Genomic DNA, 20,278 nt, shown 5'->3' with positions numbered 1-20,278 from the left:
TTTCACATAGTCTCTAGTTGTCTAGCCCCCCTCCCTGATTCTTCAAGAATTATAAAGATTATAAGGTTTTTGTCTTTGTTTTGTTTTTTAGCATTTTGAGATGAAAGCAGCTGTAGATCTGTGAATGACAATGAACTCAACCTCTATCTTAAAGAACAGTAAATATAGGTAAAGTTCTATCACCAAAATTCAGGTGAAGAGGGTGGAACTCTGAAAGTAAAGTAAAATTTATAAGCACTGTAACTTCTTTCTTTCTCTTTTGACCACTTGTGTCCTTTTCTCAGGTGTTCTGTCTGTCTCTCCCTCTATGTTCCATCCTTTCCTCCTTCCTTCCTGTAGTGCCTTGCTTCCCCATTCCTTCCTTGCTCTCATTCCATCGCTTTCCATTTCCCCCCTTCTAGTTATTAGACAGGTAGAACTAACATTTACTCCTTAGCATTTCTTATATTTTACTTTTACCCTAATTATTTAATTTTCCAACTTGGGCAAGTTGCACATGTCTCATTTCTTCAAGAGAGGAAGAGCTAAGGTTGAATTGCTTCTTACGTGTGGCCTGGGGCTGATTTGTTTTGTGGCCTTGAATAGAATAAACTTTCAGTCCCCGGCCTTAGGTTCTTCTGCATGCTTGTTTCCTGTTTCTGCCCAAATCAGCAGTTTCCGATTGATGATTGGACACTAGAGCTTCGGTGCAGTGGTGTTTGCTCTGCTTCTGTCATTGCCAACGCTGCTGTCATTTTGGATAGAGGAGGCTAGGTGGAGGGTTTCTTCTCAGAACACTTAGCCTTTCCTCTCTTCAGCATTCTGGTCCTGCCGGGGTGAGTGTGGAGGGAGGGAGGGAGGGTGGAAGGCCAGGTTCAGGCTGGGGGCTCTTGTTCCTAACAGCTGTTTCCCACCCCACTCCCTGCCCCGCTTCCTCTGGCTTGAAAGAGTTCACCATGGAGAGGCCTATGATTTTGGGGTATGGGTCTTCATTTAGGGGAATTGAGATCAGCCCAAAGTTTGATTCCACAATGGGCTAACTGATCTTGGGTGAGTCACTAGGTTGGTTCCATTTCCTGAGAAGCTGGATTGGATCCTCTCGTTTCCTGGAGTTGGTAATGATGGGGGTCCCTTAATTCCCTGAAGCATTTTTTGAAAGCCAATTGGAAATTCAGTAATGGCCCATATTAGGACTATGGAAAGTATCTTGACTGCTGAGGCTGAATGCATGGTATCTTTAGATGGGTTATAACACTGGTGGACTGGGCAGGGCAGAGGCTTTGAATTGCTAGTTCATAGGTCTCTGAGTAGTAAAACTTAGGAATTAAATTAACTTTTGTTTTTCAGGCCATTCTTCCACTTGAGGGCTATCAGGGAGTGGGTAGCCATCAAGATCCACAGTGCACCCATGGCAGAGATCCTGGGCTTTGCCCCCTTTTCAGACCTTGCTGACCCAAGGACTCTGGTGGGATTTCTGCAGTAGACAGCCCCAGTTGTCCACAGGTGGTCCCAGCCCATCCAGGTGTAAATCTTTGAGTCTGATTTCAGGAGCCAGATCAGTCATCTGGGACAGAGGACCCAGGAAGGCGTTTTTGTTGATTTGCCCAAGAAGAAAATTAGTGGGGCACTTTGTTTCTGAAAGTGAATAAGGGGTTGGCCTTTTTAGAATCTAGATGATTCTGCAGACTCCCCCCCATTTCTTCCCCTCCTCTAGCTTGAGTGACCTGTGTTCACTGAAAGTCAGCCCCTCTGAGCAGGGCACCAGGGGAACACTGAGACCTCAGACCTTAGCAAGACTGTTTGGAGGAGAGACAGCAGGAAAAAAGACTACCAGATGTCTTGTGGCCACACAGGAGCTCCCAAAGGGCCCTGGTGGACCAGGACAGTTTTCCCTGTGAGGGGTAGGATGGGTAGAATTCCATTTGGTCTGCAGGCAGAGCCATTGAGCTGATGATGCCTGGGGAAGAAATGCCAGGTGGTGTTACCGTGTTTGCTGCAGGTCAGGGAGGCTGTCAGAGGGTTGAAGTCGGGGGGTGGGGGTGGTGTGGGGGGACAAACTGCCTTGGGAGGAGTCACAAGGAGTTTGATTGGGGGTCTGGAAATCCTCCTGGATTTGGACTTGATCCTCATGGCCATTAAAGGCTTTGGAACAAGGAATGGTGAGACACGACATGACATGATCAAAACAGTGTTTTAGAAAGATTGACCAGGATTTATCCCCTTCTCTCTAGGCCTTCCTCTTCAGTTTCCTCATGACTTTTCTGTTGCATGGGGCCAGCGCTGTGGCTCTAATGACATCATTGTGGATGATGTGGTTTTTTTATGAACCGCAGGGTTGTTGAGCAGGGAATAGGACCAACTCGTGAGTTGAGGTGCCTACCCCACACCACCCTATGAGATGGGAAGCATCATAAGGGACGATGCCAAACTTAAATGTTCGGAACCCAATAGCCCAGACCTCTGGGGGCTGTTTTTGTGATCCTAGTGTGTTTTAAGAGACTATATGATTGATTTTCCCATTTTAGTAATTACTGGGATAATTGCCCAGTGTCATGAATTTTCTTTCTGACATCCCTTAGAGATGAATCCTGGGCTTCTTTGTCCCATGAAATTTCCCACCTACTTTTGGGGAACAGTGACTGAGTTTGAATATAGGTGGGACTGAAAATGTGTAGACCACAGAATTTTGGAACCAGAAGGAATCATATTTCTGTACTCAGGCTCCATTGTCTAGTGTTTGGATTAGGGCAGCAGTCCCTAACCTTTTTTGGCACCAGAGACCAGAGCTCCTATGAGAATCCAATACCTACCTTATCAGAGGTGGAGCTGAGGCAGTGATGCTAGTGCTGGGAAGCAGCTGCAAATGAAGCTTTGTTTACTCACCCTCCACTCACGGCCCACCCACCATGCGGTCAGGTTCCTAACAGGCCACAGATTGGTACAGGTTGGTGGCGCAGAGATTGGGGACCGGCAGAGTATATGTAACTTCCCTCAGTGCACACAGCAAGTTAGTGGCAAAGTGGCACCAGAGTCGAGGTTCTCAGACTGCCCATCAGGCACCCTTAGCACTGTGCCTATATCCTTCTCCCTTTCTCCCAGCGCCATTGCTGGGACCAGTGTCTTCACTGGGCTCTGCTTCAACTCCTCCAGACCTTCCAGCACCTACTGAAGGTAGGAATGGACGACCATTTAGAAGACACAGCCTGATCTCTCCCTTTCTGAACGGTTCCTCACTCCCTGGGTCCCAGACAACCCTCTGGGCCTATTTTCTGCTGCTCTGGAAATATTTTCCTTCACATGCTCTTAAATCAGGCAGAGCTGGGCAATCAGGGAAGGCTTCCCGCAGGAGGTGGAACTGACATGTCCTTGAAGCACAATAAATGGCCCAAGGGGAGGAATGAGGTTTATGGGGAGGAAAGCAAAGGTACAACACCGGGGAGGGACCTCAAGCTTGTTAGGTCTCACTAGCTAAACAGGCACAAAGCCCAGACCCTACACCCATTCAGACCAGTCCTGGGGTTACTACCCGTAGTCTATTCTTCTGGCTGGAAGAAGCATCTGCAGTGGAACCAGCTTCTCCGTCTTGGTGAGGCGGAAACTGTCCTCCCTCCCCACGCTTGTAGGGAGGAGGTAGGAAGCTGGTTCCAGGCTGAGCAGGAGCCAGTCACAGGGTTTATGTTAATGTGGGCCCTCCCAGAGCCGTTGTGTAGCCTATTACCCTGGCCGGCCGACAGCTTAATTACTGCTGCTGCAGCCTGCTTGTGTTCCATGGTTCCCTAAAATAATAAGGATGGCGTCACCGACTTCCCGTGGCCATGTGCTCCCACCCGTGCCTTCAGAGCTCTATTGTAGGAAACAAACAAAATCCAGACACTCAGATGCTTTTATTTTATTGGAGAGATTTTTTTTTTATTATTAAAGTACTGTGAGACCCTGCCCCTTAGTTAAGATTTTTAAAGATCTTTAAAAGGTGTAGAAACCCTGAGACTTCGCTACTACCATCGAGGCTGCAGAATAGCCTCCTGTTAGCAGAAACAAAGCTACATGGCTGATTCCAGGATCTTCACTGGGGACCGTAATTTTGATCAGAGCAGCGGCATGGTGTACGCAGTGTGGCAGAAGAATCAACGAACTTGGGGTTCCTCGGCTCTTGGCCAACTCTGGACCTTGCTGCTACTGCTTCTGCAGAAAAGGTTAAATTAGACAAGCGTTTTTGCAAACTGTGTGTCCTATTTAAAAACAGAAAAGGAAAATTTTAACGGTAAGTTTCATTTCAGTGTGTATGCCTACACGCACACAAAAACATGTGTGCGCTGAGCTAGGTTGTACATGTATTTTCTGCTGTGGTTGTGGTCAGATAGCCACTGACCTAGATGATCCCGAAGGCATTTATAGCTTTTGAAATGTCTGACTTTTCTTTCCAAAGCCTGACTTTTCCCCCATGGAACCTCACTGATTTTCACAGGTTTTGCCACAGTTACTGTTAAGCAAAACTAGATTTTATGGTTAAAATAATAAAATCACAAGCATTTATCACTCTAATCAAACACCTTTGGGAAGCAGCCCATTTCCCCTCTACCTTGGTGTCTCAAACAGTCTGGCCTTCTAGCTAGAAACCTGCAACAAGGGATGGCCCATTTAAAAGCTGACCTATTTAAAACCCATGAGCACTGAAAAAACACGGGGTCAATTTGATTTGAGTCTTCTTTTCAGTGCAAGGCTGGAGCCTGAAAACTGAATTGGTCAGGGACTGACAGGTTGAGACCAAAACTACAAATATTTATTGAATTCTTGCTCAGTGAAAAAGAAAATCAAGGCTCAAAGTTAATGGAAAAAAGAAAACAAGTTGTGGGTGTAAAATCAAGAGGGGTGTATTTTGGACACACCATCATAATTCTTCAAAATGTTAAGGGGATTCCTCTTGTATTCCATGAGGAAGCTTTGCAAACAGCTTAGGTAATTCAGAGCTGCTGGCCTTTGTTCCCATTCTTGTACCTTGACAGTAGACACAGCTGTAAAAGTGACTATGGATCTAGGAGAAGACAAGCAAGTGGCTTTTTCAAGCAGGGGATACTCTACATACATTATTTCACTTAATCCAACTCTAGGTAATGGGCATTCTTGTCATTAGAAAGAATGGAAGCTCAAGAGAAGTGAAATGAGCTAGCCAAGTAGGGACTGTGGACTTGAGCCAGGTTTGTCTGACTTCAGAACCTGCCTTCTGTCCACCTTTCCATGTTGCCTCAGGAAGTGCTGGGGGAATAAGGAGCTGTTCCCACTCAAGCTTCCTTCTCTCTGGTTCTGGACTTCTGAGGACTCCCTTTGATGCCCAAGCTGTCCATTTAAATTAGGGCCAACTTCACGGGCTGTGGCCTGTGCGATCACACAGGGCCCCATACTTAGAAGGGCCCTGTCTTGCTCTTGGGTTTCAAGCACTGCTGTCACTGTCTTGGAATCCTTGATAATTTTCGAGCAAGGGGATCTCACATTTTCATTTTGCACTGGGCCCTACAAATTATGTGACCAGTCCTGTTTTGATATAGTATGTCCCTTTCTTGTGGTCTTTCTGAATTCCTCTTGCCTGCCTTTGTTATGCCTGTCCTGTCTGGGGTGGAAGCATTTGAAAAATGTACTCTGTCCCAGCCTCAGGACTACTAACTACCTGGCACACAGAACTGTAGTTGTTTACCAGCCGTCTGTCTCCTACCTGGCCACTGCACCTCCTGCTCACTGTCACCTCCATGTCCTCTCAGCATTTGCCCAGGTGAACAGTGTCACAGGAGTACCCGGTGTGGAGAGAGGGGTTTCTTACAGACAGACAGTACTAGGTTTGGTCAGGAAGAGTGTGCACAGTTGGCCTACTTCTTAGAGAGGGGCTTATGCTTGTCTTGAGGGCGCAGGACACGGGAAAACACTGCTGTTTATAAAAGGTGGGGTTCATTCAACTTGTATTGAACCAGTTACACCGTAAGTTTGACTTGCTCTATATGCCTGGCGCCTAGTGTTGTGCCTGGCACAATAAACAGGACGTTTGTTAAGCAGTTGCTCTGGTGTTGGCTCCCCACTAGGCTGATTATAGAGAAGGACAGTCCCTGACCTCTAGGAGGATCGGATGCTTAATACACGATTAAATGATTCATGCGGCAGCTGCCCTTGGTGCCCTGGGATGCTCAGGGCTGGGCGCAGGGACGGCCTGGGGGGAGGAGCTGGAACTGGATTTGTAGTGCAAGAGTGAGAGGTGGGGAGCGATGAGATTGGAGGAAGTGGGTGGAGGTTGAGAGTGGAGGGCCTCTTTAGGTCAGTTTAGGAACTTGAATTCTCTTCCCGCCCCCAACCCAACCCCCATGTTGCAGGAAACCAGGAGTGTTTTCTAGGCTGGGGCATGCTCTTTATAGGTTAAACAGATATCATCCCCTTGCTGCAGAGGTGGAGCCTGAGACCTGGGGCGGGGCGGGGGGGGGGCGGTGCGGGTTGCGTCTGGTTAGGATCATTCAGCCGGCTGTGTCCTTGGCCTCTAGGTCAGGCTTATTCCCAGTAGTCCACCCACATCTCTGTCACAGAGACCCCATTGGGAGGCAGAAGCAGGCTTAGAGTGTCTTAGATGACTGTGACCAGGACTACAGTGTTGAGAATCAAGAGGAATGGTCAAATTGGAGCAATCTGTGGAGAGATGATTTCACAGTTTTGAAACAACCAATGGGGTTGTTCCTTAGAGCGATGTGTTCTTGTGGGTCATGGATGTTTCAGCTCCTGTTGAAAAATGACCATTGCGACCTTGTTTTGGGGACAAGTGTTTCAGGATATGCCAGAGTGAGGAAGTCTGATTTTTAGGGAACTTTTCAGTGCCACCCTACTCACATCTCTTTGGGGGTGAGTACGAATAATTCTGGCTTCTCTGGGGTGTTGACATTTGAGGCGCATGAAGCATAAGATCCTGTGGAGGTTTAATGTTGGGCTATTTTCAAGAGCTCCTGATACAACCAGTTGTTGAACTAGAGAGAGCGTAACCACATTTGGATATTTTTAAATGGCTAGTGGAATTGGGAGAGAGTCTAAACCCAAAGTACAAATTTTCAGTTTAATTTTAACTTTGCACTTAGCTCACACCCAGGATTTGGCAGAGGGAAAGGGGCCTTAAATTTCTTTTTCTTTCTCTCTCTCTCTCCCTCCCTCTCTCTCCCTCCCCTCCCTCTCTTCCTTTCTTCCTTCCTTTCTTCCCTTTCTTTCCTTTTTCTTTCTTTTCTTTTCTTTTCTTTTCTTTTCTTTTCCTCTTCTCTTCTCTTCTCTTCTCCTTTCCTTTCCTTTCCTTTCCTTTCCTTTCCTTTCCTTTCCTTTCCTTTCCTTTCCTTTCCTTTCCTTTCCTTTCCTTTCTTTCTTTCTTTCTTTCCTTTCCTTTCCTTTCCTTTTTTTTTAAGCAGAACACACCCTGGATGTCAAAAGGATGTTCTTTTCTTGCATGGAAGGGTTTAGAGTATGGCCACCCAGTAGAGATAGGACGTTGAAATTGCAGCAGTTGGAGTGTGGTAGAACTTTTGAAACACTGGTGGAGGCAGGAGGTGGGCGGAATGACTTCCACGGGTTGGCTGTTGGGCTGATATTTTTGCTTTTCCCTACTTGGTCTGTTTCAGACACGTCACAGACAGTTTACCTGCCATCGCCAAAGTGCCACATCAACCCACAAAGAAGCAGTAGGTTTCCCCCAATGTGGTTTGAGCTTTTTAGTGATAATCAGCAACTTTGGGAGCTAAACCTGGGCCTTTCCCCAACTCTTTGATCTCATTCCAAAGAGTGCTGAAACCCCTGCCAGGAAGGAAGTGCAGATACCCCGGGGATCCCCAGAGGCCCCACAGACATGGCCTATAACCGCCACAGCCCTCCAAACACCACAGGCATCACAGTGATTGGAAGCAGCCTCTTGCTCCTTATAGAGAGAGGAGTCCCACATCCCAGCCTCTCTCCACATCTGTATTCCCTGACTACAGTGTCATCTGAGCAAGGGCTGAATCAGATTTTGTGTTTTGGTTACGGAGGCAGTGTAACTGGGTGGGGACTGCTGGGAGTGACTCCCACCTGGCTGGTGGAACAGTTAGAAGAGGGGCTAAAGGGGAGCAGGTACTGTCAGGGTCACTTGTCGGATTCATTTGGGGGATCTGTGAGAGCTTGTGCCCTACATCTGGGAACATCAGAAAAACCACCAAGAGCCATTGCTGACCACCTGGGTCCAGTAAACACTCCCCTATGACCATTCCTGGCACTTTAGGATGTGTAGGTGCTTCTGTTGAGGCTGTGAAATGGGAGAATACTCCCATGGAGCCATTGTGAGCCCGTGCAGGTGTGAGCTTAGGGGGTGCCTGGTGAGGGCTCAGGAAAGGTCCCATCATCATTATTAGTGAAAACAGTAGCAATAGTGACTTGCCTATTGTCCCTGAGAGGAGTGGCCACCAGTTTGGGTGTGGCAGTGCTGGGACTAAAACCTCTGTTTGTAGAATTCCCAGGCAGCATTGCGCTTCTCTAGGAAAGAGGCCGACTTCCGGAAGGAATTCCCTTGACTCCCCAGCACCGCCTCCTCACATCTGTGTGGTCTTCTCCTTGGCTAACAGTGGAGGAGGAGAAAGCCCTTGACCCATCTATAAAAACCACCTCTGAAATCATTGAGGGTGGACTGGAATCCCTTCTCATATTTGTCTTTCTTTGGTGGAGCTTAAAGAACTCCCAGGGCTTTCTAAGGAAACGAGCAACTAAAGAAGATTGGACCTTGTGACTCCAGAGTTCACTGCAGATGGAGGAGATGGTCCTCCCTTCCCCAGTACAGTCGATCTCCCTCAGTCTGCTCTGCTCCCCCTGAGGCCTGGCTTCCTGGCTCTATCCTGATTTCCTGCCCTAGGGCAAGAGGCCTCACAGGATTTATTCCCAGGCACTGTTGCCCCACTGACCTTGAGAAGGTTATTTGACCTGGACATCTGGCCTCCCCTGGGGAATAAGAGAGTGGGAAAGGACAGGAAAGGTCCAAGAGACGGTGGGCCTTGGCGCCAGTGCCTAGGCCCAGAGTTTCCTAGCTCTGAGAGAGCTGCCATGCCTGTCTCTGTCCCTCCTTGCAAATTGCCACTGTGCTGAGCTGTGTCCCAGGTGTGCCCTGAGCTCCCTGCCCTGCCTACTGGCAAAGGTGGACTGAAGAGACAGCAGGCCTGCTGTGGGTTCTCTTCCTCCAAGTTGGCATTTGGCCCATAGGTTCCTGACTAGGAGGGACACCTGGATAGCAAGTTGATCATCCTGGGTCCTACAGAAAAAAACTAGGCAAATCAGCCTGCTTTGGGGAGCATGGGAGGGGGCAGCCCTGCACTGAGTCTGGATAGAAGGCCCATCTGCTTACCCCTGAGAAGAAAGAGTTATGAGGGAGCAGGAATGACCCTTCAGACATGTGTGACCCATGGGTGAGAACTCAGAACCTGTGGCCAGAAGTCACAGGGATCAGCATATCCAGACAACAGCAGTATGTGTTTCTTGGAGGCTGCAATGAGCGGGCAGAGGATGCTATGTCAAGCACCAGATGCAGACAGGAGGATGACCTTTAAGGTTGCTGACTCCCCTGGGTCATGTCAGGCTTGATACTCTTCCTTAGCCCATCTCCCTGCCACCTGTACCAGAGCCTGGCATCTCACCTTTAGCCAAGTCTACCTTCTAACAACCTAATGAGAGGGTAGCTTTTGGTCAGTTCTTTCTACTTCCTGGGCAATAAAGGATCTGGGGTCCAAATTTTGGGTAAGAAGAGAGGAGAATCTAAGAACTCCTAACAGAATGAATGAAACTGTCTCCCAGGAGTTGGGAGAGGGACAGACAGGGCCACAGAAGTGCTTCCAAAGACCAACGTTTGGACTTTGCAACCTCATTTTTCATTATGGGTTCGTCCTGGCTTTGTGGATTTCCATTATCTCTTGCATCTACTCAGGAACCTGAAAGATAAAGTCGAGAGCTGTGATATCTGATACAGTAGCTTGCATGTCTCTTTACACTTAGTTAAAAGTAAATAAAACTTAAAACTGAGTCCCCCAGTCTCACCAGCCACATTGCAGGTGCTCAGTGGCCACATGTGGCTAGTGTCTTCTCTCTTGGACAGTGTGGAGGTTTCCATTGTCACAGGAAGTTCTATGGGATGGCACTGGTCTAGCAAATGGAGAGTTGGAGGAGCCCCTGGTTGGCTGTCTCTACCATGGGACAGGCCAAGCAGTGACCATGGTGATAAATTCCAGGCCTGTAAGCAGGCTTTGATTTTGGTGGCGAGAGCAGGTGAGGGGGTGTGTCACCAGGAAGAGGATCGTGGACACGTGACAGTGAAGGGAGCTCCGGGGGCCGAGGATGGGCAGTAGGGAGCTAGTCTCCAGAGGTGAGTCAGACCGGGGCCATGATGGGCTTGGAATGAGGCTCAGAGGTCCCCTAACAACATTAGAGATGTGGGCTATTCTTTTTTTGATGAAGTTTTGGAATAATGTGACAGCAGGGTTGGGATGAGACCAGCAACCTTGCCAGTGGCAGCAGGGCTTACTGAGTTTGTTGTCTCCAGTTCAGCCATGGCTCCTGTCCGGTGTGGGCCCTGGTTCAGCAGCTCTGCTCACCACTACCACCGCCCACCTCCATGCCCCCTGAAAGACCGGGGAGGGCATGTGCAGTGTAATGCTCCAAAAGTGACAGAAAAAGTACTGCTTTCATTATATGATGGACTGCTTCCTGGGTCTGTCTCCCTGTCCTCTGACGAGGCCTCACACCCTTCTGCCTCAGCTCCATTTCTTGCCTCCATTTATGTGGTCCTTCCTTTTCCAGGTGAAAGAGCTTGTCCTGGACAACTGTCGGTCAAATGAAGGCAAAATCGAAGGCCTCACAGATGAATTTGAAGAACTGGAGTTCTTAAGTACAATCAACGTAGGCCTCACCTCAGTCGCAAACTTACCAAAGTTAAACAAACTTAAGAAGGTAAATAGAGTGTAGGAGTGTGGACGTGGGGAGGCTGGGGTAGGGAGGAGGAAGGGTCATTACTTTATGTTTAGGGTGCATGATTGAAGGTGAAGCAAGATGCCTGCACCAACACGCCTGAAGATTCCAAGACGACTTACCCTTCCCCGCCTGTCTGTGGAGAGCTAGGCTTCTGTGAGCCTAGAACCTTTATTTTAAGAACGGTTTCTCCTTTTTTTCTCCCTGCCTTGTTTAGCTTGAACTAAGCGATAACAGAATCTCAGGGGGCCTGGAAGTATTGGCAGAAAAGTGTCCGAACCTCACACATCTAAATTTAAGTGGCAACAAAATTAAAGACCTCAGCACAATAGAGCCACTGGTGAGTCATTTGGGTCCTCCCCTCTCTCCATGTGGTGGGAGGTGGGAGGAACTGATATCAGGGAATACTACTTTTACATTTGTATAGTGTCCTTTTTTTTTTCCCCTCTTCTTTTTTCTACTTTATTTAACTCTCATTATGTGTGCTATGAGATGGAGTCTGAGCAACTGTTTCTGTTTCATCCATAGAGAAACTGAGGCCTAGAGAAGTTAAGTAACTTGGCCAAGGCCACATAGCCAGACTGGGCAGTAGGGAGGGGGTTGGAGACTGGACCTTGGTCTGAATTTTCAGTCTATTGCTTTTCCTCTTGTAGTTTTTGCTCCATGTTGGAAACTGGTGCTGTCATTTCTTCAGGCTTACTGCATGGCTCCTTGTCTGTCTTTGGGAATTGAGTAGCCATCCAGGAATTAAGCTGACCCTGGAGGTGGCCAGCCTGTTTTCTTCTTGGGTCTCTGGCCTGAGGCCAGTGCCTCTGAAGGGTGGAGATGGGTTAACCCTGACATAGGCATCCTGGGATGGCAGAGAGCTGTGTGATCTGGGAGCTCCGTGCAGGCCTCGTGGATTTATTAGCCAGAAAGGGGCAAGTCATAGTCAGAATAATGATTTCTACATAAGCTGGATTCGAATGACTATATTGTCTTGATTTTTAAGGAAATGAACTAACTATAAGATGTATCATTGATTCAGTAGTAGCTTTTTTGAAATACAGAAATACTATATGAAATAAACACGTTAAATATACACACAAGAGAGTCACTTCATTAGCCATGCATCTTAGAATCAGGGAAAAGTCCTGAGGATATTTTGCCAAATTTTGCCACGTTTCCCTTTTCTGGGTTTATAGGGTGAAAATTGGGGCATCCCTCAGTTTGGGTATGCAGGGTTCTTGTCCAAAAAGCACTCTGCCCTCCATGGACGCTTGAAGGGGGGTGGTTGATGGACCAGGGTGACAGAACAGGAAGCTAGCATTTCTTTTTCAAGCTCAAACTTTACTTGTTTATATGTGGCCTGGGTTCAGCTACTAGAATATGCTTCCCATAGAACTTTTCAGTCTTCCACTTACCTTCTAGGGGAAAACAAGACTATTTTGATGTGCTTGAAAGTCTCGATTTCATAATTTCATTACAAAAGAAAAAAATCTTTGAAGATCTATATGCGTATGTTTTGGGAGGCACAAGGAATGAGGACTGAATATGTAAAACATTGTGATTCAGTCACTATTAGAGATCAGTTATATAGACAGACACATACACCCTGCCCCCCCACACACACACACACACCACCACCACTGTCACCACCACATGTTTTTGTAGCTTCCATTTCCCTAGTTATCAGATTGATACATTAGGTTCATCCAGCCATACAACAGCCCAGACTCCCTCCCTGCCCTTGACTCTGCTGAGAACGACCAAGTCTAATCATGCTCTTGAGAGCAACATAGTTCATGACATTGACCCTGAGGGATGGTGACTTTAGGTCACCAATTAGGCCTGAGCCCGTTGGAACAGACGGGGACTCAGCCTGGGATAGGGTGTTCTATGCCTATGCCTTGAAGACATATTAGGTCGGAAGTCCGAGTGTAGCTCTCTTCCTTGCTAGCTATGTGACCCTTTCACTTCCTGGACCTGTTTTCTTTAGCCACCAAACAGACATAATAAGGACAAGAACCCATCTGGGATAAAGGTTTGACAGAGCAAACATTTTAAGTAAAACATGGACAAAATCTAGATTTTCCATTGGTTTTTTCTCTTGTCCTTTTTGACAGGCAGTATCGCAAGAGTAAGCTCACAGGTCTGAAGCTGGGCGGCCCAATCAAACCTCAATTCTCTGTCCTCCACTTCCTCATCTGTATAACGAACTAATAATTATTTATACTTTATCAGGATTCTAAGGACAAATTGAGTTACTATACAAAGTGCTACGTTAACTTCCATTATCATCGTTATCATCATGATTATATACAGAAGGAGTTAGTTTGTTGGCCGTGGCGCCTTTGTACTTCTCTGGCCTCTTAGTCACAGGGTCAGGCAGCAAAGCTCTTGGATTTGCCCACCAAGTGAGCTCCAGCTTAATTTCGCGGTATTTGCTGTTAAGGCCAAAGCTATAATTGTAGAATAAAAGTGTTGGCATTAAGTGAGGCTTTTAAAGATCATCAAATCCAACCCCTCCCCCCCCCCCATTTTCCAGATGAAGAAACTGAGGCCCACTAGCCAGTAGTGATGGGTCTGGGTGGACATTGTGGCTGGGCAGAGCCAAATAGTCTGTTTACCACATGCACCCTTGAGCTCTTCACGCTGTCTCCATCCCTACCTATTTCCCAGGTGGTTTCCCATCTCTTCTCCCCTCTCACCTCCCACAGATCCCTCACTGTTGACTTCATTTTTCTGCTTGCAGAAAAAGTTAGAAAACCTCAAGAGCTTAGATCTTTTCAATTGTGAGGTAACCAACCTGAACGACTACCGAGAAAACGTGTTCAAGCTCCTCCCGCAACTCACGTATCTCGATGGCTATGACCGGGATGACAAAGAGGCCCCTGACTCCGATGCCGAGGGATATGTGGAGGGCCTGGATGATGACGAGGAGGACGAGGATGGTGGGTGGCGAAGCGAAAGGGCTGGGCTGGGGGTCCTCCCTGCATTGCAGAGGTGGGCTGGGTGTTGGGAGGTGCCTACCCAGCTGCTGAGGGCTGGCTGGCTGTTGATCCTTCTTCAGAGCTGTGGAGGGTAATGGGGCTATCTGCTTTGTTTACTGTTGTCCCTAATCTGTCTCATTGGTCGATTCCCATAAAAGAACAAGGTGTGAGCCCTAGAGAAACATTTTGAGACCCTCCAATTATATAGTGACTCCTTAAAAACCATCTAGCTGAATCCTCACTTCAGTTTTTCCCTTTTCCAGAGGCCCCCCAGGGAATGAGATTCTACTGTGTCTCTGGTGTGACCCTAGACTCAAACACTCCTAGAGAGGGAGTGAGCAGATAGAGAAAGGTGGACTATAGCCTGAGGGTCCTTTTTCCCCATCTAGGTGTCCAGTTGAGGAGCTGGAGAGGTTGTGGGGCCCCCTGGTGGTTGCAGCCCACAGCACTTGAGGGGTGTGGACTGCAGGTAGCAGCACGTTAGGCTCCTTGGCAGTGTGGTGAGCAGCCAGGGCTGCAGAAAGGGAAAGAGGGAAAAGAAAGGGGCACCTCCTCCTATTCCCCTCTTACCGCCCCACACAGCCAGCACAGTGTGGCTTCTCTTCACTTACTCACGGCTGGAGTTAGGTTGAGATTGGAGACACTTGCCCAGTTACTTCAGACACAAGATTTTGTTTTTCCTTGTTAGGTGAGAGTATTTTGCAAGATATTCAGATACCTCATTTGCCTTAGTTTGTCACTCCTGTGATGCAGTATAGGGCCAGGACTGAAGTCCTGGGACCAGGTTTCTAGGCCTAGACTAATTTGAGGTGTGACATTGAACAAATCACTTCGCCATTTGTGCCTCAAATTTCTCCATTACAGCAAGGAGTTTGGCTAGATGCTTTTTCTAAATAAATTGACTTCTCAGCTTTCCCGGGCCCTGTAACTTGTTCCTCTGATCCAGCAATTTCTCTGCGCTTTCAACCTTCACAGAGGATCTTTCATATTTGTAAAACTTGGGGAGGAGGGCTTGTCTTTTGGACCACTTTAGGGTGCATATCTTTTAGATCGCGTTAGGGTGTGTTCAGTTACATTAGAGCATCCAGATTTGGAGCCTGGGTGAGGGTGGGAGGGTCATGGGCCCCACACCGAGGACCCCACCCCCGCTGCCAGGTGGGGCCTGTGCTATGTGAGGGAGGAGCTAGCTCACCATCAGTTCCTTTCTTGTCCCCATTTCCACTGCACAGAGGAAGAATATGATGAGGATGCTCAGGTAGTGGAGGATGAAGAGGATGAGGAGGAAGAGGAGGAAGGTGAAGAGGAGGATGTGAGTGCGGAGGATGAGGTAAATGGCTGGGCAGGGTGGGGGCACCATCTCCCTGAGTCCGCCTTATTTGCTGCCTCTGCATCAGTCCCACTCAATGCTTCAGTGACCAGCCTTTGGCAGCCTGGGAGCCCTGGTTAAGGAACTGAATCCATTTCAGGACCTTGTATTGGCCTGGTTTGGGAGAGGCCGGACTTCCAGCAATCCCTGAAAGGCTGGAGTAGGAGTGGGTAAGGGGATTCTGGAGACAGGTAAAGAGGATACTTACCTGCTGGGGTAAGCCTGGCCCTTGTTTCTGTGTGAAAATTAGTTCTTACTGCATTCATGTCCCTATTTTCTGCCTTTTTGCATTCATATGTTAACTCAGATATTCACTGAACACTTAGAGTATTAGGGAAATCAAAGACTGCCCTCAACTGAAGTGTATTAGAAGACACTGCTGGATCCCAAATCAGAGTGACAAGGGTCTCCTGCACACAGTGGAAGTAGTGTCATTTTCCTGTTACCTTGGCTCGTTCCCAGACTTTTTGACAAGATCTCTGAGTGGTGATATATAGAACAGATTTACCAGTGTGTCCCTGGACAAAGTCCTCACCCTTTTCTGATCCCATTTCCTCATCTGTGAAATAAGCATCATTTTACAACTAGGTTGTAAATAGGGATCAACTCACTGATTGTCAAGAAGATAAATTAATTTGTAAGTAAGATGCTTAAGGACAATGTCTGACAAAGGGTGTTTGACCACTTACTATTTTAGGCTTTCACACCTTTCTCCAAGGTGCTGACTCAGTACACTGGGTTTTGCATTTGTGTTGAATCTCTATATCAGAGTCATTTTTCATGATTTGTTCAGATTTCTAACTTGACTTTTTTGCTAATTGCAAAAGTTAGACCTGGAGAGGCTTAAAATGACAATAGCATGGACAAGGCACCTGCCTTCTCCCTGTTTCCCATCTCTCTTGGTCAGGCACAGACCCGCTTGGGTAGGATCTGCTAGCCTGACCAGCCCAGGCTTGGGAAAGGCAGGCCCAGGCAAAGAGAAGAACTGAGACAGGCTTGGTTCCTGCCTTGTCTGCAGCAGGGCTTTTCTTCTCCATAGGTGCAGGCTGCTAGGCTTACCTCCGAAGCCTACTGCAAGTACTTTAAAAATAAAGACTTAGGGAAAACAGGTTCCCCTAGGACAGGGCAGTAAGTTGTGTTGGCTAATTGATATTTTCGTCTTGTTCTTCCTGTCACCGGAGCTGCCCCGTGTAGGGTTGTTTTTTTTGTGTGTGTGTGTGTGTTTTTTAATCTCATTGACCATCTACAGATATACAGCTTCCAGTAAAAGAGAGCTTATACACACACAAAAAAAGTCTCAACAAACAGACTGATTAAGGAACTATTTGATGACATTATAAAAGGGCATTGCCCTTGACAAAAAGAAGTCTAGCACCAGTTCTTTTTAAGCAATGGGCTTGCCTGATGCTTTAGAAACAGTGTTCGACATGCAGAGATTTAAGTAGCATGTTACTTCAGGAGCAGATAAATCAAAATTCCTGTGTTAAGAATGAAGTCACACACTTGGCTGGATCTCTGGGGGCAGGGGTGATGTCCTCAGGGGGTCTTGAATTTATCCTCCCTTTTCTTCCAAGGGATCTAAGTTTGTAAGATGGTGAAGGGCTGGGTAAGGTGAGGTTGGACTTACCCACAGAATCTGGATTTGCTGAAACTAGAGTCTTCCCTTGAAGCCTAAACTATATTGAGGACAGATGAAAGGATAGCCTACTTTATATGACAGTGGGCTTGAGAACTCGTTCTCCAAGAGAGCAGCAGATTGGAAAGCTGCCTGAGTTATAGGGACTTCAGCTCAGGAGTGGAATTCCACCTAGGGGTAGAATCCACAACCCCCAAACATTGTTTGCAGATATTGTCTGTGATAGGTGTATTTTATGGAGAAGGGGTTCAAAACTTTCTAAAGATTCTTAAAGGGGTCCTGGATGCAAAAGAACCTCTGGTTTAGATTCATTCTGAGATAGTAGGGCCCTGTGTGGGACTCTGAGAGGCAGGAGATGATCCCTACCTTTTTGAGGTCAATGTCAGGGAAGATGGCTTCCTCAGCAAGTTCCTTGCCCTATTGCACGCCTAGTGCTTGACGTGCATCTTCTCTTCTAGGAGGATGAAGAAGGTTATAACGACGGGGAAGTAGACGATGAGGAAGATGAAGAAGACCTTGGTGGTATGGCAGTCTTTTTACTCTCAGCTCATGGCAGGCTGGTTCCTTCAGTTGACAGATTGTGTAGGCCCTGAGGACTTGGCAATGGGGAGAACATGCCCATCTGAGGCTGTAGGTGCCTCCCTGGCTTTGCAAATCTCCTGCCTCAGTTTGCCAGGATGGCAAAGCTTCCTAGATGTGTGGTCCCCTGGTTTTCCAGCAGACAGGCTGAGTTAGAGGCAGGATCATGTTTAATCTAAATGCCTTTTCCTTACTCTTCCAGAAGAAGAGAGAGGTCAGAAGCGAAAACGAGAACCTGAAGATGAGGGAGAAGATGATGACTAAGTGGAATAACCTATTTTGAAAAATTCCTATTGTGATTTGACTGTTTTTACCCATACCCCCCCCCCAAATCCCGCCCCCCGAAACTTATTTTTTTCTGATTGTAACGTTGCTGTGGGAACGAGAGGGGAAAAGTGTACTGCGGGTTGGGGGGGAGGAAGGGCGGGAGGGGGTGGAATAAAATACTATTTTTACTGCCACTCTTTATTTTTTTCCCCTACTTTTTTTTTTGTGTCTGTTTTTGTCCCTGTAAATGCAATAGCTGAGTACACACCAAGTGAGAGATAGCATTTGTTCTTTACTCTCAGAGAGGATGGTTTGGAGGTCTCTTTCATTTCCCGGTATTCCTTGAGTCTCCTGAGTTGGTTGGAAGGCCATGGCTGGCCTCACTTTGGTTTCTCAAAGCCCAGGAGCGGCTGAGCACTAGCCACATTTTACCTCTCGTTCTAGTTCACGCGTTTTCTGCATTTCTTGGGCCTGCTTAGAGGCATCCAACGCCCTGGTTTTAAATAGCAACCTTAAAGGCGTATGTTGGCACTGGTTGGGGGACAGTCCCAGTCTCTCATTCCCTTTCCCTCTTCACAGATGGTGGTGGGCTTCGTTCTACGAAGAAGACTCTGATGTCACTCTTAAGAGCTATGAACTACAGAGCTGAAAGCAGCAGGCTTATGAATTATGAGTAAAATGGATTTGGTGATTACAATGAGAAGAAACAAATCCTCAAACATTAACCTCTTTAAAAGATTTTTTTTTAACTGTCTTAACCTTGTTCTGTAAAATAATAGAACGCTTTGTTTTACAAAATGACAAGAGAATTCTTCCACATGTACTTCTGTGCTTTAGACCATTTTTACAAACCTAAGCACAGGAGACATTGCTGCATGTCGGCTGGTTTTTTGTTTTTGTTTTTTGTTTTGTTTTGTTTTGTTTTCATACACCCGAGCACGGAAAAACTAACACAAAATTGTATTTTCTTACCTAGTGGAAATCTGAAATGACTGCAAATTCCTAGTGAATGTACAGGTTTGCTTTCATGTCCCTCTTCTGGATTGCTTTAGAAGTGACGTGTTGTTTCCTAGACCTGTTTCATCTGTACAAAAACATCTGCACCGGTTTTTCTCCTCCCCTCAGAAGAGCCAAACTTTTGAGTTTTATGTCTGTTTGTCATTGATAAATTTCAATAAATCTTTTTATACAATTTTTTTGGGGATGGCTTTTTTGAGTCCAACAGGCCATTGATCTTTCTGAGATGCATTTCAGATAACCTGTTAGCTGACAGGGGCTTACCTGATAAAATAGCTTTTCTTATAGGAGATGTAACTTGATACTAAGTTGGATACTTTAGGTCTCAAAGCAAAACTGAGTGTGCTGTCTTCATTAAAAGCATCTGGGGGGCGAGGATCCAAAAGATGTAAAGAGATAAAGATATGATAAGAGTTACTTAAAAAACAGTCACCGATAAGTTAAGCCAAACTTGGGGCCTTATTCTGAATATCCACATTGCTTTCAGGCTATAAAAAGAATATATGCTTGAAAACCTCAGGAATGTGTGAAACAAATTTATTCCTTTTTTATCATTGTGGTAATTTCTACCTCTAAATGTCTTCAAAAGCATGTATCTTAAATGCCTGTGTAGTAGTTCATTAACTTCTGATTTGCTTAATCCTAATCTAATGGTTAGATGTTTGGGCTATTTCCAACTTAGCGCTATAGTAGACATTCTGTTACTTTTAGTGGATTTTTTAATATAGATGCTTAGAAGTAGCATCAGTGGACCAAAAGTTGACATTTAAGGCATGTAAGGTTTCGTGTTTTCCAGAAAGGTTATACCAGTGTACTGTGGTAGTTCGCATATATGTATATGTATTCATGCTCAGCCTTATAGTCGTGAACCCCACAGTGAGCCCTAGTTCCTGTGCAATTCTGGCAGATGAGGTGTGTCTCAGGAGAGACCAACCTACCTCACCCTCTGGGTGGTAGGTACCCTGGCACTCTGCTTTTTGGAGCAGATAGACATTCTCTGACTCCGTGTGTGGGACAGGGAGGGAAGTGGCCTCCCAAAGGCCAATGGCTTTGCTAAGCACAGAAGCTGTGAAGATAAACTAGGCAAGTGTGCTCTTCCAGAGCTGGTGAAGACATGGGAATGGGGGTGGGGAGAGGAGGCGGATCAAGGTCTACTTGGCCTGGTCTCAGGTGTTCTGGTCGTGATTCCCTTTATGGGGGATTTAAGAATTAGTTGATTCACTTAGATAGGAAAATGCTATAAAAGGTAAGATAAAATGAGTGATATTGAGTGGGTTAATGCTGATGGGACTAGGAGAAAAACCCTGTATCATACCAAACGTTCATATCATCCCTCTTGTACCCATTTTATAAATGAAAACAGGTCCAGTGACTTGGAAGGAGAGGTGGAGCCAGAGTGAAACCCAGGTCTGTTGTGAATTCTCATTGAACTTGGTCAGGAATGGCAAGGAGTAAGAGGAAGCTCAGCCAGAGGGGGAG

At 46.7% G+C, this 20,278-nt stretch overlaps 1 protein-coding gene across 2 annotated transcripts in view; it reads left to right on the top strand.

The window, feature by feature from the left end:
* ANP32A (acidic nuclear phosphoprotein 32 family member A) overlaps positions 1-18,978 on the top strand; it is a 37,280-nt gene extending 18,302 nt beyond the window's left edge. The window contains exons 2-7 of one of the 2 annotated variants that reach the window (XM_016145746.2): positions 10,795-10,944; positions 11,180-11,302; positions 13,697-13,895; positions 15,164-15,261; positions 17,395-17,458; positions 17,718-18,978. In XM_016145746.2, the coding sequence (XP_016001232.1) occupies positions 10,795-10,944; positions 11,180-11,302; positions 13,697-13,895; positions 15,164-15,261; positions 17,395-17,458; positions 17,718-17,779 (696 nt within the window). In that variant the 3' untranslated portion in view covers positions 17,780-18,978. The remainder of the gene's footprint in view (positions 1-10,794; positions 10,945-11,179; positions 11,303-13,696; positions 13,896-15,163; positions 15,262-17,394; positions 17,459-17,717) is intronic. The other variant, XM_016145747.2, reaches the window with a different exon arrangement.
* Positions 18,979-20,278: the final 1,300 nt, after the last annotated feature.

Source organism: Rousettus aegyptiacus, unplaced genomic scaffold (genome assembly GCF_014176215.1).
Source record: "Rousettus aegyptiacus isolate mRouAeg1 unplaced genomic scaffold, mRouAeg1.p scaffold_m13_p_3, whole genome shotgun sequence".
NCBI classification, from domain to species: domain Eukaryota; kingdom Metazoa; phylum Chordata; class Mammalia; order Chiroptera; family Pteropodidae; genus Rousettus; species Rousettus aegyptiacus.
The sequence above is the reverse complement of the archived record's forward strand: the minus strand, read 5'-3'. Positions and strand labels throughout refer to the sequence as shown.